The 15,081-nt window shown below is 54.9% G+C and overlaps 1 protein-coding gene across 18 annotated transcripts in view; it reads right to left on the bottom strand.

Annotated features, from left to right (window-relative positions):
* Nucleotides 1-277: 277 nt before the first annotated feature.
* The window catches only part of MVB12B (multivesicular body subunit 12B), a 79,247-nt gene continuing 64,443 nt past the window's right edge, over nt 278-15,081 (bottom strand). For 5 of the 18 annotated variants that reach the window (XR_012663528.1, XR_012663536.1, XR_012663529.1 and 2 more), the window contains one exon: nt 13,725-14,972. Coding sequence is in view for 4 of the 18 variants with exons in the window: in XM_075112362.1 (XP_074968463.1) it covers nt 11,659-11,745 (87 nt within the window). In the remaining 14 variants the exon portion in view is untranslated. Of the gene's footprint in view, nt 1,035-1,160; nt 1,312-7,033; nt 11,746-13,722; nt 14,973-15,081 lie in introns of those variants that run through there. The other 13 variants (XR_012663532.1, XR_012663534.1, XR_012663531.1 and 10 more) reach the window with 7 other exon arrangements.

The raw sequence follows: 15,081 nt of genomic DNA, 5'->3' as shown, positions 1-15,081 counted from the left end.
AAGCAAAGCAGTGGGCAGACCCACCTGTTTGACGCAGGTGTGAAAGCTCTCCGAGAGCGCAGCCGCCTCCTACCTGCAGCTCGTCTGTGCTGCAGCGAGGACCGGACAGCTGCGGGCGAGGCCGGGGGCGCGGACCCCGAACGGCTGCCGCCGGCCGGGCGCTCTGCCGCCGTGGAGGGCGAAACCCTCTCCCACCTCCCGCTTCCCAAATGGCTGGAGAAAAAACTGGTTTGCGCATTTTTCCAGCGACAACCAACAGTGAATTTCTGATTGCGATTTAACATCTTTTTAATATCCTCTAAACTAAAAATTCAGGGGGAAAAAAGGTGCCAGAGAAAACGTTTCAGCGTGGGCCACGAGGCGCGAGGGGCTGCCCCGCGTGGGTCTGCTCAGGTGCCAGCGGGGTTTCTCTGAGGAGAAACACAGCGCGGGAGCTGACCTCCCATCGCTGCAGGCAGCTCTGACTGGGGCTAAGCCCTCCTAGGAAGGCCTTTTCTAGTTATGAAAAGCAACGTTTTAGCTATAACTGCAAAAAAAGAAACAAGTGAAGGCTGACACGCTTTTTTCCGATGCGTGGCTGCAGTTACTCGAGGCCAGCGGTAACGCACGGGGTTTCACAGCAACGTTTTGTTCGCAGGTCAGTTTATGGTCACTGACCATAGTCACCCGTGTAATACCCAGGGCTTCACGCTGCACTCGCCAAAGCCAATTGCCTCTCCTCCCCGCGGGGGCTCGCGCTCTCGAAGCCTCGCCTGGGTGCCAATGGGCACAAGGGCCTCCCGCTGCCGCCGCCGCGAGCCCAGGCAGGGCGGCTCGGAGCCCCGGCAGCGCGGGGCAGCGGCACGGCTGGGGGTCCCCGCTGCGCCCGCGTGGGAATCCACCTGGCACCCCTTCCCCCTCCCCAGGAGAGCACCCGCCCTGCGCCCAAGCACCAGGAGTTCTGGACTTCGGGTGAGGACGTGGGTTACTTGATTTCAGGCTCCTTCAGTCACTTGTGTCCGTTTTGGAGGAAGCCCCGAGGGTCTGCTTTGGTCCTGTTGAACGATGGATGTTAAATTAGGGCCTTAGAATATATTATAGCTAAGGTTTCTAAGATACACTCAGCTGAGCACACAGCATTTACAGGGCTATTCCCGTAAAAGCCCCTCAAAGAGGATTACCTGGAGTTTATTTTGGACTTTTTTTATCAGCAGCCCATCTTGGCAAGCGCGTAGCAGAGCACTCCTTTACGCGTACAGGTATATTTTTGGAAAGCTACGACACCGTACGGTCTCCATCGTATGAGTTGGTGGGAAGACTGTAAAATAAAATCTGGCAGAGCAGCTGGATGAATACTCAGTTTAATTTAAGATCCAACACTCACGAGTCAAACTACAAAGTGGTCCCACTTGGGGTATTCTTGCAGTTTTTGGTTTAATCGAGCAAAATTCTGGAGGTCAAATTTCACCCTCAGTAGAAGTATGTCATGAGACTTCCAACATTGCCGGTGGAAAAAAACCCAGCCTAGAACCCATTTCCTCCGGAGAATCGCACTACGGCTTGATCGGGCTTTTTTTTCCTCAACATGTCGCCCATTTTATTAACTTCTGCTTTGCTTTAAAAAGAGGCATCTACCGTTTTGCTTCCCTGAAGAAGCTCATAATGTTATAATTCAAGTGTCAGGACAGATTAGGTTAAATGTACTCTGTGATTCCCAAAGGAAAACAAACTTCCAAACATACTCTATTTGCCTTGTTACATGTCATGGATTGCATTAGAGCCGAACATGTAATTCTGTCGCCTAATGTGTTAAAGTTGGCATGAATTTTATTCTCTGTGCAAGGTGAGAAATTACTTAGCTAACAAAACATTTCGTTTCCCCCTCTTTGCGTTCCTTCTTTATGAGATTCTGAATGTGACATTTTCACAAAAAATCCCTGCACTTATTTGTGAAAAATGTATATTAAAACCAAAACACATCAAATGGAAAGAAATCACAGATGGTTTTATTCACAAGCAGTAGAATTAATGGCCTTCCCTACTCTTTATAAATATTGGAAGCAGATGAGTTCATTACTATTTCACTCTAATAAAGAAAACCTGCTTTATTTTGACAAGACATCTACTTATCTAGTGTTTCTACTGAATAATAAATCTATTTTCTTTGAAAAATAAAAGAAAGGCTACCAATAAACAAAAACCTGCCTGGAAAATTTGTCAGTCAAAAAAAGCCCAAACATCTTCATTTCTGATAGTACAGAAACGGAATTCAAGGGATTTTTGAAAATGTCACTAATTTTCAGAATAGAAAGTTTTGAAATGTTTACTTTGTGGTCGTCTTAAATTTTTACATCTTTCAACAAAGCAAGCAGAAAAGTGAAAACATCTGAAAAGGCTTTTGAAAAGAAAAGAGTCAGCACAAGCTGGATAAAGCTGTGGGCTCCTTTATCTTCGAGAAATCTGCACACATGGAGCGGAGTTTAGGACTTTTTTTTTTTAAACTATGCATTCAAACACTTCCCAGTTCACAATCCAGGCTACATCGGGTTTGCCAGACCTTCAAAGTACTGTTGGCAGCCTTTCCTGCGCTGGGATATAACGTCTTACCCTAGGGAAGCAAAAGCTGAGTCATTTTTAACCCCAAACAACATTCACTGATGTGGTCATCTTGTTAGTCATGGAAATCCTCTGTTATTTCTATTTATGCTTCTTTCAACACTTATTAACTAAGAAGCTAGGAGGTTTTATTTTAAACTGCAGAAGATGTTTATCCTCTTCAGGGCCACGGCAATCAGTTATATGGCTTATCCATCATTTCAGAGAAAGGAAAAGGTTTTGAGAAACTCCCAAGGCAAGTTAATTTTTAAAGCTGTAGGAGGGCGAGGAGAAAAGAAAACAACTACCACCACCAAAGCCACAGGCAGACAAAGCCTAACGCGACCGCCCAGTGCCGTGGGGACCCTTGCTGGCTCCTCCAGCCCTTGCGCCTGCTGCTCCCCCCTGTGACATAAGGAGGGTTTCCGTGGGGCAGGAGTGGCTGGGAGGCACCTTGCCGGAGACCAGAGCCCTAAGCAGAGCAGCGGCTGCCGTGAAAGTTCCGATTAATTTATCAAGTTTCCTTAGAAAACAAATTCTGCGAATGCCAGCCAGCGTAAAGCAGCGCCGGCCTCACCCTACGCACCCGCCCGGGGACGCTCCCGGGCAGGCGGGTCGGGTCCCTGCAGCCCCGCAGGTACCTGGGACCGCCGGTGCCCCACGGAGGGGCCCTGCTGGGCAAACAACGCCCGGCGCCTGGACAAGCCGATGGCCCGGCGGGTCGGGGCTGCCCCTGCACGCACGCACCGGCTGGGACCCTGCGCGGGGCTCGTGGCGGTGGTAGCTCTTGGCGCCAGATGAGCTCTGGCATCAGAAAATTTAGATTTAGACAAATCTAAATTTAGTTCGTCCAACAGGGAGGACTTCTGCTGCTCCTAACGGTGGAGACTCTCTTCCAGCACGCCACCACCACTAGTAACAGCAACTCTCTGGATTACGGCTGTTTCAGAAGAAATGCTGCAGAGCAGAGAGATTTGGTGAAGAACTACTTTACTTTTTTAACTTTCAATAATTACCTCCAAATTCTGAGCGGCTGAATTAGAAAAGGCAAAAATGAGACACTGACCAGAAATACTGGGATTTTGGTAAAGCCTGGAGTATTTCAACAGCAGAGTGATCCCAGAGGCCTCACGGGGGGAGGAGTGCCGGTCACCAGCAGTGGGAGGAAGGGTGGCTTGTGCCACACGAGAGTGGTCCTGGGTCCAACCACAAACAAAAACAGGGCTGGGGGCTGAGGGTCCTCCCAGGCAGGCGAGCCTGGAAGCTTGGCCGTAATTCCAGGCAGTGGATGCGCAGCCCCGCACGGCTTCCCGTGCTGCAGAACAGAGCCCACCACCAGTGGCAGCAGCTAATTAGGCAGAAGTGTCTTTGATGTTCGCAGGCATCGCCCGCTCAGCGATGGCTCCGAGGCAGCTCACGTGCCTGCCTGCCGCACGCCCACACGGGAAGACGTGAGCCGGTGCGTGGGACGGGCCCACTCTGGTTTATGTCCCCCCTGCACCGCCTCCTCCCCGGCCGGGATATTCAATCAGGTGCCAGTGACGGCTCCCACAGCAGCTCCAAGATGCAGTTTCTTCGTTTTTGGTGGAACAAGTGGTACTCGCCTTCAAAAGAAGGTTATAAAAACATGTGCCTGAAGAGGATGTCGGGAACTTGGGTATTAATCTCCTTTAATTCAAAGACCGCTCAAAGTAAGTGAGACAGAAATATTGGCTGGGGTGAGAGAAGATGCCAGAGGTCGTATTGTGCACCACCAACTTGGGTCAAGTTCAGAAGAATAATTTAGCATGAAGAATAACAATTTTCAGTTTTAGTGCTGTGGTATTAGCCTCTCGCTAGCTGAGAAGGGTACCTGCCTCCCTGCAGCAACACCGGCCCAGCCAGGACCCCTGTGGCTGCAGCCCCAGTGCGACAGGAAGGGCTCTGCCCCGAGCCGAGCGCTGCCCCCGCTGCTGCTGGCACGGCCCCTGCACCAGGTATTTCTTTTGCCAGGTTTCGCCCCGTCCTGCCCAGTAATGAGGCATCTCCCCACTGCTGGGAGGCGGCCAAAGGGACCTCACCCTCCGGCCCCGCACGGACACCGGGCGCCGTCTCCCATCGCTCGAGCCGAGGCCCATCCCGCAGCGTCCCTGCGGTGCCCTTAGAGTGCTCAGTGCTCGTCTGAGCACAAGCAAACAGGGCCACGCAGGACAGACCCTCCGCCACAAAAGCACGGCACCTCCCCTGCAACTCGCGCTTCCACCCATGACTGCCGCTCTTAATACACGGCCCTGTTCCAGAACTTGTTATAAACCCATTTATTTCTGCAGAATCCCAGTGAAGAATATTTGTAAAAAATGAGACCGTGGAGCCCTGAGCTGGGAAGGGCTGCTCCCGGCCTGCAGAAACGCTCCCACCTGGCCCGTGCGGCCCCCACCCCCGCTGCCTCAGCGCTGGGCCGAAACGCCGCACCAGAGAGCGGCTGCTGCGGTGGCCTCCGGGCAAGAAAGCCCTGCCCGAAAGCCCTGCCTGCTGCCAGGTCAGCATGCAGCAGAGCAGGCAGCGGCCGGGGCCCTGGGGGGGCCAGGGGGCTGTGGTGAGGTGTCCTGCAGCCCCACGCACGCACGCTGCAGCCCCACGCATGCTGCAGCCCCACGCACGCACGCTGCATCCCCACGCACGCACACTGCAGCCCCACACACGCACGCTGCAGCCCCACGCATGCTGCAGCCCCACGCACGCACGCTGCATCTCCACGCACACATGCTGCAGCCCCATGCAAGCACGCTGCAGCCCCACGCACGCACGCTGCAGCCCCACGCATGCTGCAGCCCCACGCACGCACGCTGCAGCCCCACGCATGCTGCAGCCCCACACACGCACTCTGCAGCCCCACGCACACACTCTGCAGCCCCACGCATGCTGCACGCCGCCGTCGCCTGCTGCGTGTGGCTGCAGCAGCCCATTCCTGCTCTGGCTGCAGCAGCGGAGCTCCCGGCGAGAGCCGCCATTGCCCCGAGCTGCGGTGGCACCGGCATCCCTGGCATGGGGAAGCGTGTCTGTACAGAAAGGCTGGGGGAAGACCGGCCATGCACAAGTGTGCACACGTTAAAAAGAATTAATTCAAAGAAAGCCTGTGCTGACAAGTCAAGGTGTACCGGCGTTTCCAAGCTTTGAGGCCGATTCAGTGACTTTAACCTGACGTCCTCATAATTACTCACAATGCAAATTTTGCAGCTGATAATTATGAGTGACTGAAGTTGTTAATCGTTATAGAGGATAAACAAGTTGTTTCGCTGACATTGCCGTCATTTACTCTAGTGACAGACTTATACTGGGGCATGGCCTGTGTGGCAGCGTAATGTCACGTGTGGTCCCTTACGCTCCAGAAAATGCTTAAGTTGAGCTATTTTGACTTCTGTGGTTTGACTTTGCAGCATACATTTTGAGAGAGACATTTCCGACAGATTTCCCAAGGCTTTTTGTATCTAATTTCAAAGGATAAGACCCCACGACCAGAAGCAAATTACCTACAGGGGGCTCACGCTGTCCCCTCTGAAGGCGACCCTTCGGATCCATGAAGACTGTTGCTGCTCCGGGCAGTCGAGAGACCGGCCAACGCCGCAGGCAGTTGCTGCCATTTGCCAGATCCCCCTCGGAGGCTTCGCAGCCCCTGGCCCAACCCTAACAATGCCTCTGCTCCCATTTCTTTATTCCTCCTGTGCCTGAAATCAGGTCCCATCTTCTGCAGCGTCCTTCGCCCTCCTGGGCAGCTTGAGAGCAGAGGAAAAGGCGCCCTCATGTCCCACCAAAACTGCTCGAAAAGTTCCCGTCAGCCCCGAGCAGAAGCAAAACGGCTCAGCTGTGGCGGAGGAAAAGCACCTTGGAAGCGAGTCTCTCACATTAAAGCCTGCAACCCCTGTTCTTCTCTGAGACTCTCCAGGCCAAGGACTGACACGCGTGATGATTTGGTATTTTCTTCCTGAAGCGGGCAGGAGATGGGACGGGAGGAACACTCACCCCTGCAGGACGCCGCTGGAAGCATCCATGGGGCGACCAACCCGGCTTCGCACCCTTGCAGCGTGAAAGGCCGACCCCGCACCGTTCTCGCTCCTTAGCGAACGCCTGGCAGCGCCCAAAGCCTGCTGCCTGCTGGAGGCCAAGAAGCTGTAAGAAGCACCACCTACACCAAGCAAACCTGTAACCACGTCAAGAAACAGGCGGCTCCAGGTGCCACAGCAACAACTGCTACACAGCGGCTCAGTTCCAAATAAGCACCGGCTCGTGTTTCCTCCCTCCTGATGTTTTTAACTACTTTCAAAACATCTCAGTTTGGGATCCGAAGAAGTCAATGCAATGATGGCGCCGAGGGAAGAGAGCGGCTGGTCCCAAGGGATGCCCCTTCCCACTCCCGCAAGTCAGAGCTGCTGCGTTTGAAGCTTCTTAAACCCCAAATTTAAAACACGAAGCACAGAGAAGAAACAGATTAAAACAAGTTTTATTTAACAAATTATATTAAGAATACAGACTAAGTTATCACACAATGAAACTTCCCTTTGTAAAATACAGGAGGGTCATCTAAAATAAATATAAAACGTAGTAACATTCATAAGATTAATGCACAGTAAATTCACTTTCAATAACCCAACAAAATGCATAGCATCTTAGAAAAACACTTTGCAACTGCATAAAAGGTTTCTCTCTTCCATTTGCATGATGACATTTAAAACTGTTGCTGTTAGGAAACAATTTCACAATAAACAACCAGAATATCCAAACTGTTTGGTTTCCCTGTGTTGAGTGAATTGAGCAGCACCTTACTGAGCTTTTTCATGAGCAGAGGAGCACCCTCCCTACTGCAACGCTGTCGGAGTTCTATGGCTCCGGATAACCAACACCGGCACTGCTCGGCTGCCCTGCTGCCGGGAGAGATTCCCATCTGTTCGTCAAGGCTCGAAGGCTGAGGTAATTATCTGAATGCAGCGAGAGGCGCAGGCCCTTCGGGAGGAGTGGGAACGGCTCTCCGGTGAGCGGCTCCGCTGGCCGCTGCGGGACGTGCCCGCTGCCACCCCGGCCGGCCTCCCGGGGCCGCTTTGGGAGAGCAGCTGGTGGTAACCCAGCGAGACAGACCCCGCGGCGCCCGAGGGCAGTGGGGAGGTGAAGGCCAACGTGGGACCGGCCAACTCCAAAGGCGCCGCATCCCGTTTTCCCTCCCCTGGGGGAGATTTTCAGGGCCCCGCTGAAGAGGTGCCCAGATGTGCGGACGCACGCCCTCGCCACCAGCGTCCACCGGGCACGTGCCGTGCCCGCATCGGGGCTTCCTCCAGGCTCTGTGGCATGTGGGTTCGGTCTGGAGAGCTCAGGAAACGAGTGGGGACAGGGGCAGTGTGAAACCAAACAAGCCCAAAGCTACAGACTACCAACAACCTCGTACTACACAGGGGGCTCACAGGGGATCCTCTCCTACAGATGCCACGGGCAAACTCGGTGACAGTCAAAGGAAAAAAGTCTGACAAAGTTTATTCCTATGTAACTACAGCTATGAGATGCTCCCACAGGGAAGACACCTGCTACGACTGTCCACACTTGAATTTTATCACAAAGTTCACACTCTACATTAATTTCTGGACTAATTTCTTGCCTTTCCATTGTTAACACACTAGACAGCACATCCTGGCCTGGATGGCCCACGAGTCATCTCGGCACGCTACCTGCTCTTTGCCGTGAGAAATCCAGGAGGCAGCCTGTCACTACTAATTCACATCAGAAGGTGTATTTTACAGTAAGCAAACCCCTCGCTGCTGCTTTTCTGTCTCTGTTGCAGACATATGATAATTTGGCAAACTAATTTCTCCATCAGCCACAAGATTAAGCTACCTAGAGACTAGTTGTGTTCTAGAAATAGAGGTAAGGTAGCCAAGCACATCTGGTAAAGCTCTGCAAATCCACTTCTGTTGCTTTCCATTGACTCATCCCCTCCCCTGATGCTCCAGAAGGCTCCTCCACAGCCAGGCAACACCAACATCAGGCTCCCTGGCCCAACGCTACCACGGTCGCCTGTTGGACAGGGAGGGAGGAAGATGCTGGTACTGACCAAGGCACATGCCAACGGGGAGGACTTGCTGGGAGGATGCAAGGACCAGCCTTGCAATGAGTTGCTCTGAGTACAAAAGTAATGGAACAGCCAATAAAACCTGCCTGTGGAAATGCTGACCTGATGTCCAAGATCTTGGAAGTTCGGAGGTGCAATAAAAAAGCTTCTTATAGTTGATGGACTGAGAAGACAACACATGCAGTCAACCACCCCGCATGGTGTGCCTCGTCGTGCTTCCAAGCACTGGCTCCGAGCCCTCTCCCCTTTGGAAATGCACAGTTCTCCAGCCTTCCATCAGCAGGTCTGAGCTCAGCTGGCCCTCAGCAGCTGTAGCTCTGCTCAAAACACCTCTGTTGCGTTTGCACCACAGGAACTGCATTTGTGCTATTCATGCTTTCGGTACAGGGTATCCTTGCAGTGCCACAGGCAGAAGCACACTGTGAGGATCAAACTAATCCCGCAGTTTCTTTGCAGATGCAGCCCTGAAGCAGCTTTGCTAGCCCAGTGTAAGAGAGGGAAAAGCGAGAACCAACTATACAAATATATCCTGAAGATTTCTTAGATGCTTGTCCCAGGTCAGCGTTTGGAGCCATCCAGTGTTTCTTGTAGGTCAGTGAAGAGAAAGCTGAGCTCACTATCTCTAAGAAGGCTGAGCAAACGTAACTGTTGCTATAAAATTAAAGCACCAATTTTACCTACTGATGCTGTCTGAGCTAAATCTCACAGGAAGGGCCTTGAAGCTACACACCCATTTTTCTGAGACATACCCAGGGAGCGACCCACTGACTACGGGGCTCAGCAGCTATCCGAACCCGCTCCGCACTGAGCGCTCCGGCTGCTGCGCAGTCAGCCCTGCCCTCGGCACGGGAAGACATGGCTCAAGGAGGGGCTCCTGGCAGCCATTCCCCCACCTCCCGGCGGCAGGAACTGCCCCTGGAGCTCTGCAGACTCTGCGCTGGCTGCCCTGCGCCAGCCCGCAGCCCCCACTCCTCCACCACCAGCAGCAGGGAAGGTCAGCGCTCTGCAGCTCCTTCATCCAACGCTATGAGGAACGCGCCGCTGCAGGCAGCTTCCACCTACCTGCCGTGTCCACTAGGCCACAGGAGAAGCTATAAACGATGCCACAGAAAACCACAGAACAAATTGCAAGCAGAAAAATAGAAGGACAAAAGATGGATGAGATGGGCATAGTACTACAGCACGGAGTGGATTTGAACTTCAAGTGAACCTGAGCCGAATGACCAGGCTGCCATGGTATGTTCATTTGTCGATGTCGGCATCATCAATCTAGCCTTTGTGAAGCTTGGCAGTGAGGTCTGGCTTTGCTTTCCTGCAGGATAAATAAGAAACTAAAAATGGTGCTGCAACCTCCAAGTAAACGAGCGCTTCCAGGGGGTCACCCAAACCTCCAGAGCTGGTGCAAATGGCGTAGCTTTAATTCTTTCGCCCAAGTATGACACACCTGCAACGGAACTGGCCTCTGCTTTCCAATCACACAGCCTTGCTTTACAGAGGCAGTTTTAGAAAATGATTTACCTGATTGGAAGAAGTTGAAGCAAAGACTTGGAATCAGTCTGTCCTGAATGTTACGGTATTTTGTGCTCATTATCCCAGCAATACGGTATGGTGCCTTAAACCAGAAATGAATCTTTGGACAAGAAATATTTTACATATGTACAAATAAAAAATACAAGCTGACAGTACAAAACCTACCGTTAGTCACCATTCTGTCCGACTAGAAAATGCAAGATCAATCAAAAGCAGTGCAAAGCAGGTCAGGGCATACGTACGACCCAGACTGAGAGCGACAATACTGTTATTTGTTACTATGGCAATTGCATTTCAATAAGGTTAGGTAATCAGTACTTTACAATATAAAAAGTTGTATTGTTTTAACACTTACTCAAAAATTGCCATTTCGCTGCCATGACGTAGCTTTGTTCTACAGCAGAGACTTGAAAAAGCAGCACAGAGTCAGATGGGCACTTCTAAACAACTTATTACAGCAACAGACTTCTCCACGACATGCATTTGACTCGGGAGCGAGCTAAGGTCAGCGATCACAAGGAGGCTGAGGTCAGGGTTTAATGCATCCCACTCTCATCCTGCACTACGTCAGAGTTCAGTGCTTCCCCATGAGCGCACAAGAGAACAGGCACATCTCTTTGTTTTAGCAGCTAACGGGGCAAATATTAGAAAACTGTCCAAAGTGACGGGCAGGTGACAGCATCCGCGTTGTCAGCAGGGCCCCAGCTCTGCAGGCAGCTCGGCCAGGGGTCAGCGCGGTGCTGCCGGGGCTTGCCTGGGCTGCTGCCAGCATCCAGCCCGGAAAGAAACACAGGATGTTTGTCGCTCTAGGTCCTGACGGACACACTGACAGCCTGTGCAAAGCGGAGGTGCTTCACCTCGGGAACTGCAGTGCAGCTTGTGCTCCCTGCGCCCCTCCGCCTTGCCAGTGCCTGTGCCCAAGGCGGGTCTGACCCGGGCTCCGCCAGCCTACAGTGAGCAGGTGATCAGTCTGGGGTTGATCCCAGGCAAGGCACCGAGAGTCCATCAGCTCCGTGTCAGCTTGGGCGGGATGCCTGGGGGCTTGTGGATTAACCAGCTGTATCTTTCACTCTTCCTTACTTTTAGGGCTTGCTGCTGAGCATTCTTGATGGTCCATGAGCTCATGGCTCGCTGTTCGCAGCAGTTTGTTACAGCTCTGTTTTTTGTGACTGTCCTGCAGCAGGGTTTACGAAGTGGGGACAACTGAGGGGCTGCCGTCAGGCTCCCAGTCACGTACTCACGTGGAGAGGCGGCTGCAGCAGCAAGGGAGGGTGGGGGCAGCTGCCAAAGGGCTGTGCAGTCCCAACGTGTGCAGCGGCGTGTGCAGGAGGAGGTGGTGCAGCGCAGGGCGGGCGACGATGGCCAGATGAGCGGAGGTCTGCCGGGACGGCCCCGGCGCCGTGTCCCGCGTCCCGTTCAGTAGTAATGCACGCACACGCCCGCTCCAGCGCCGGCGGCCCCTCTCAGGACTGCGGGACCGGCGGGCACCTGGTGGGGCTGGGCGGCAGGCGGGCTGCCGCGCTCTGCTCCGTCCGGAAGCTGTAGTCGTACTGCGGGGCAAAGCAAGACAGAGGGAACCGTGGGGCACCACGCGCAGCCACACAGCCACGCTCCCCGGCCTGCGCCCGCGGCGGGACAATACAACCAGCAGAAAAATGAGGTAAGAACTGGGGGCTGGCAGTGCCCTGAGCTGTGATCTCGTCCCCCTGCCCCAGGCAGGGCCACAAGGGGTGAGCCTGCCGGCACCACCTGACCCCACGTCGGTAACCATCCTGGGTAGGATTCAGCCCCTCCCCTAATGCCCAGCATTAACACAAACATGATCACACTCATCCTGTGCATAAAGCAGCAAGTCAGCAAGATTCCTCTTTGCAGGCCTCATTTGCACAGGCTGGTACCATCATAATTAATGTTTTTGGTTTGGCAAGGTGGGTGAAGATTCCTCCGTACGTGTCCCTGCACGCCACAGCTGTCACTGCAGCTGGCTGGGTGCTGCTGCAGCCCGAGGGACGACCCTGCAGCTGAGGGACATCCCTGCTGCCGGCCAGCTGCAGCCGTGCGGGCCTGGGCGCCGCGCGCGTGTGCAGTGCGCCGTAGCAGTGCCATCTCGTGGCACGCCGTGGGCCGCACCCCGACAGCCCCAGGCCACCCTGGACGCTGCTGTGGCCCCTTGGCATGCCATGGCACCCCCAGGAGAGGCTGGGGCCGCGGTGGCTGTCCCATCGTGGGTGTGTGGCCAAAGCGGAGCGATGCAGCGGGGCTGCTGGGGCACAGGGCCCCGGCACACCCACTGTATTGGCTCTGGACAGGGACCAACCTGCCCCACATCTCCCAGTGTCCTGTTTGTGGCTCCCAGGATGTTACCAAAGACGTCTCCTGTTCCTGTGGGCCAGGTCCGTTTGCCACCACTCCTTGCCAGCACCGCCAGCAGGATACACCGCCAAGGAGGCGGCACCAGAAACCCAGCAGCTTCGCCGGTGCCTGACACTGGCTGCGTGTGTGGGGATGGAGCCACAGTGCCGGATGAGCTGGCTGTGCCAGGGCTGCCGCAGTCTCGTCCACACCACCAAAGACCCTTGGCATTGTGCAAGGGTGACGTGATTCTTGTGGAGAGGCGAGCGGACCTGCTCCGCCAGGCCAGCACACCCGGCAGCCCTGTCAGCGAGGCACCGGCATCCCGCAGCCATGCCAGGGAGGCACCAGCATCCCGCAGCCCTACCAGTGAGGCACCGGCATCCCACAGCCCTACCAGCGAGGCCACCAGCATCCTGCAGCCCTACCAGCGAGGCACCAGCATCCCGCAGCTGTGCCAGGGAGGCACTGGCATCCCACAGCCCTGCCAGCGAGGTACCAGCATCCCGCAGCTGTGCCAGGGAGGCACCGGCATCCCGCAGCCCTACCAGTGAGGCACCAGCATCCTGCAGCCATGCCAGGGAGGCACCAGCATCCCGCAGCCGTGCCAGGGAGGCACCGGCATCCCGCAGCCCTGCCAGGGAGGCACCAGCATCCTGCAGCCATGCCAGGGAGGCACCAGCATCCCGCAGCCGTGCCAGCGAGGTACCAGCATCCCGCAGCCCTATCAGCGAGGCACCAGCATCCTGCAGCCATGCCAGGGAGGCACCGGTGTCCCGCAGCCCTGCCAGCGAGATATCAGCATCCCGCAGCCGTGCCAGGGAGGCACCGGTGTCCCGCAGCCCTGCCAGCGAGATATCAGCATCCCGCAGCCGTGCCAGGGAGGCACCGGTGTCCCGCAGCCGTCACCGCCGAGGTGCCAAGCTGCCAGAGCACCGGCTCCTCCCGGGAAGAGGGAGCCGGCACCCTGCGGGCCGACCCCAGCTCCTCCGCCCCGCGGGGCGCGTGTCCCGGGCGGCGCGGGGGGGACCCGAGCGGGGGGACCCGGGCCCGGTGCGCGGCGGCGCGGGGCCGCCAGAGGGCGCCCGGGGACCGCGGCGCGGCCCCCCCTCCCCCCCCCCCCGCTCCCGGCGGCGGGCGCGAGGCTGCGCGGCCTCGGCTGCACCGGCGGCCCCGGCGGCCCCCCAGCTCCCCCGAACGAGCCTACAAAGCCCCGCGCAGCCGCTGCCCCGCACCTCGGGTAAACTCTGCGAGGGGCTGCGTCAAGGAGTCATCTTCCTCCAGCCTGCCTTTTAATCGGCAAACATGTCTTCATTAATTTTACCTCAATGTCATGATGTCACAGCTAGCAGTACCAGCCCCAAGCTAAATAAGCAATAAGCCTCATTTTTCAACACACAAACACATAAAGATGTCAGCTCAAACTGTTTACTAATTAACACTTAAAAAGACACAAATTAGATATGCGTGGCTAAGAGCAATTATAATCAAGACGAATTTCTCTAGTCATTTGGGAACTGAAAAAAATGCCTAATTGCTGGAACCAATGTTTTAAAAACTGAAATCATGCCAGTTAGCAAATATGTTCATTTAAAGAACATTTCATGTGACTACACTCTGGAGGATTGACTACAAACATGAGAACAAGGAAAAATATTTCTGTATAAAATTAAAATTTTAAGCTCTCTTAGATTTACAACTTCTTCATTAAATATATTTGCAAAGAGCAGCCCATGAAAACTTGTAGCAATTAAGTGGTTAAATGAACTGCCTTCCTTGTCAGTTTAAAAGGAATGATTAATATTAGATGCTCACTTTACTAATTAGACTCTCTCCAGACTTTTCGCCCAACGCCAAGCTAAAACAAAGACGGGGTGGCCGCCACCAGCGCCCCGCGTGCGGGAGGCCCACGGCAGCCCGACGGCTGGCGGTGCTGCTGGCGGCCACGTGGCACAGCGGCACCCGCGGCCGGAGCGCGAAGGGTCCCGGTGCTGCCGGTGCTGCCTGCACCGCTCTGCACCGCACGGAGGCCGCCTCGCCTGCCCCGATGCCCGCTAGGTGACATTCCCCTGCCCGCGACAGGCAGGACCAGCGGAGACAAACGCCCTGCACCCCGCAGGCAGAGCCAGCTGCCGCGCAGCCAGGCTCTGCTCCTCTCCGCCCTACGTCCACCAAAACAGCTGTGGGCAAACGGCGCCCTCAGCTTAAACCTGCCTCCACCCACGAGGCTCCACCGCCTCCTCACGCACCACTTCTTCACGCGCTCCTCAGGGCACGGCCGTGCAGTCCTGGTGCAATGAGCTGCTGACTTCAGGTGCAGCCTGAGTGCGCAGCACAGGGTTTGCGCCTGTTTTCATCAGTTTTCCTGAAAGGGTGAAGTCCTTTCTTTGGCTCGCCTCACAGCCCGGAGGATGGGTGCGTACATCTGCAAATGTGGTGACAGAGAACAATAACTCTTGGAATTCTTTGGGAATATTTTTTGCAAGGCATCTAGCTCCAGGGAAAATGTTCTCACTGCTTTGGAAATCCAGAAG

Source organism: Phalacrocorax aristotelis, chromosome 17 (assembly GCF_949628215.1).
Source record: "Phalacrocorax aristotelis chromosome 17, bGulAri2.1, whole genome shotgun sequence".
NCBI classification, from domain to species: Eukaryota; Metazoa; Chordata; class Aves; order Suliformes; family Phalacrocoracidae; genus Phalacrocorax; species Phalacrocorax aristotelis.
The sequence above is the reverse complement of the archived record's forward strand: the minus strand, read 5'-3'. Positions and strand labels throughout refer to the sequence as shown.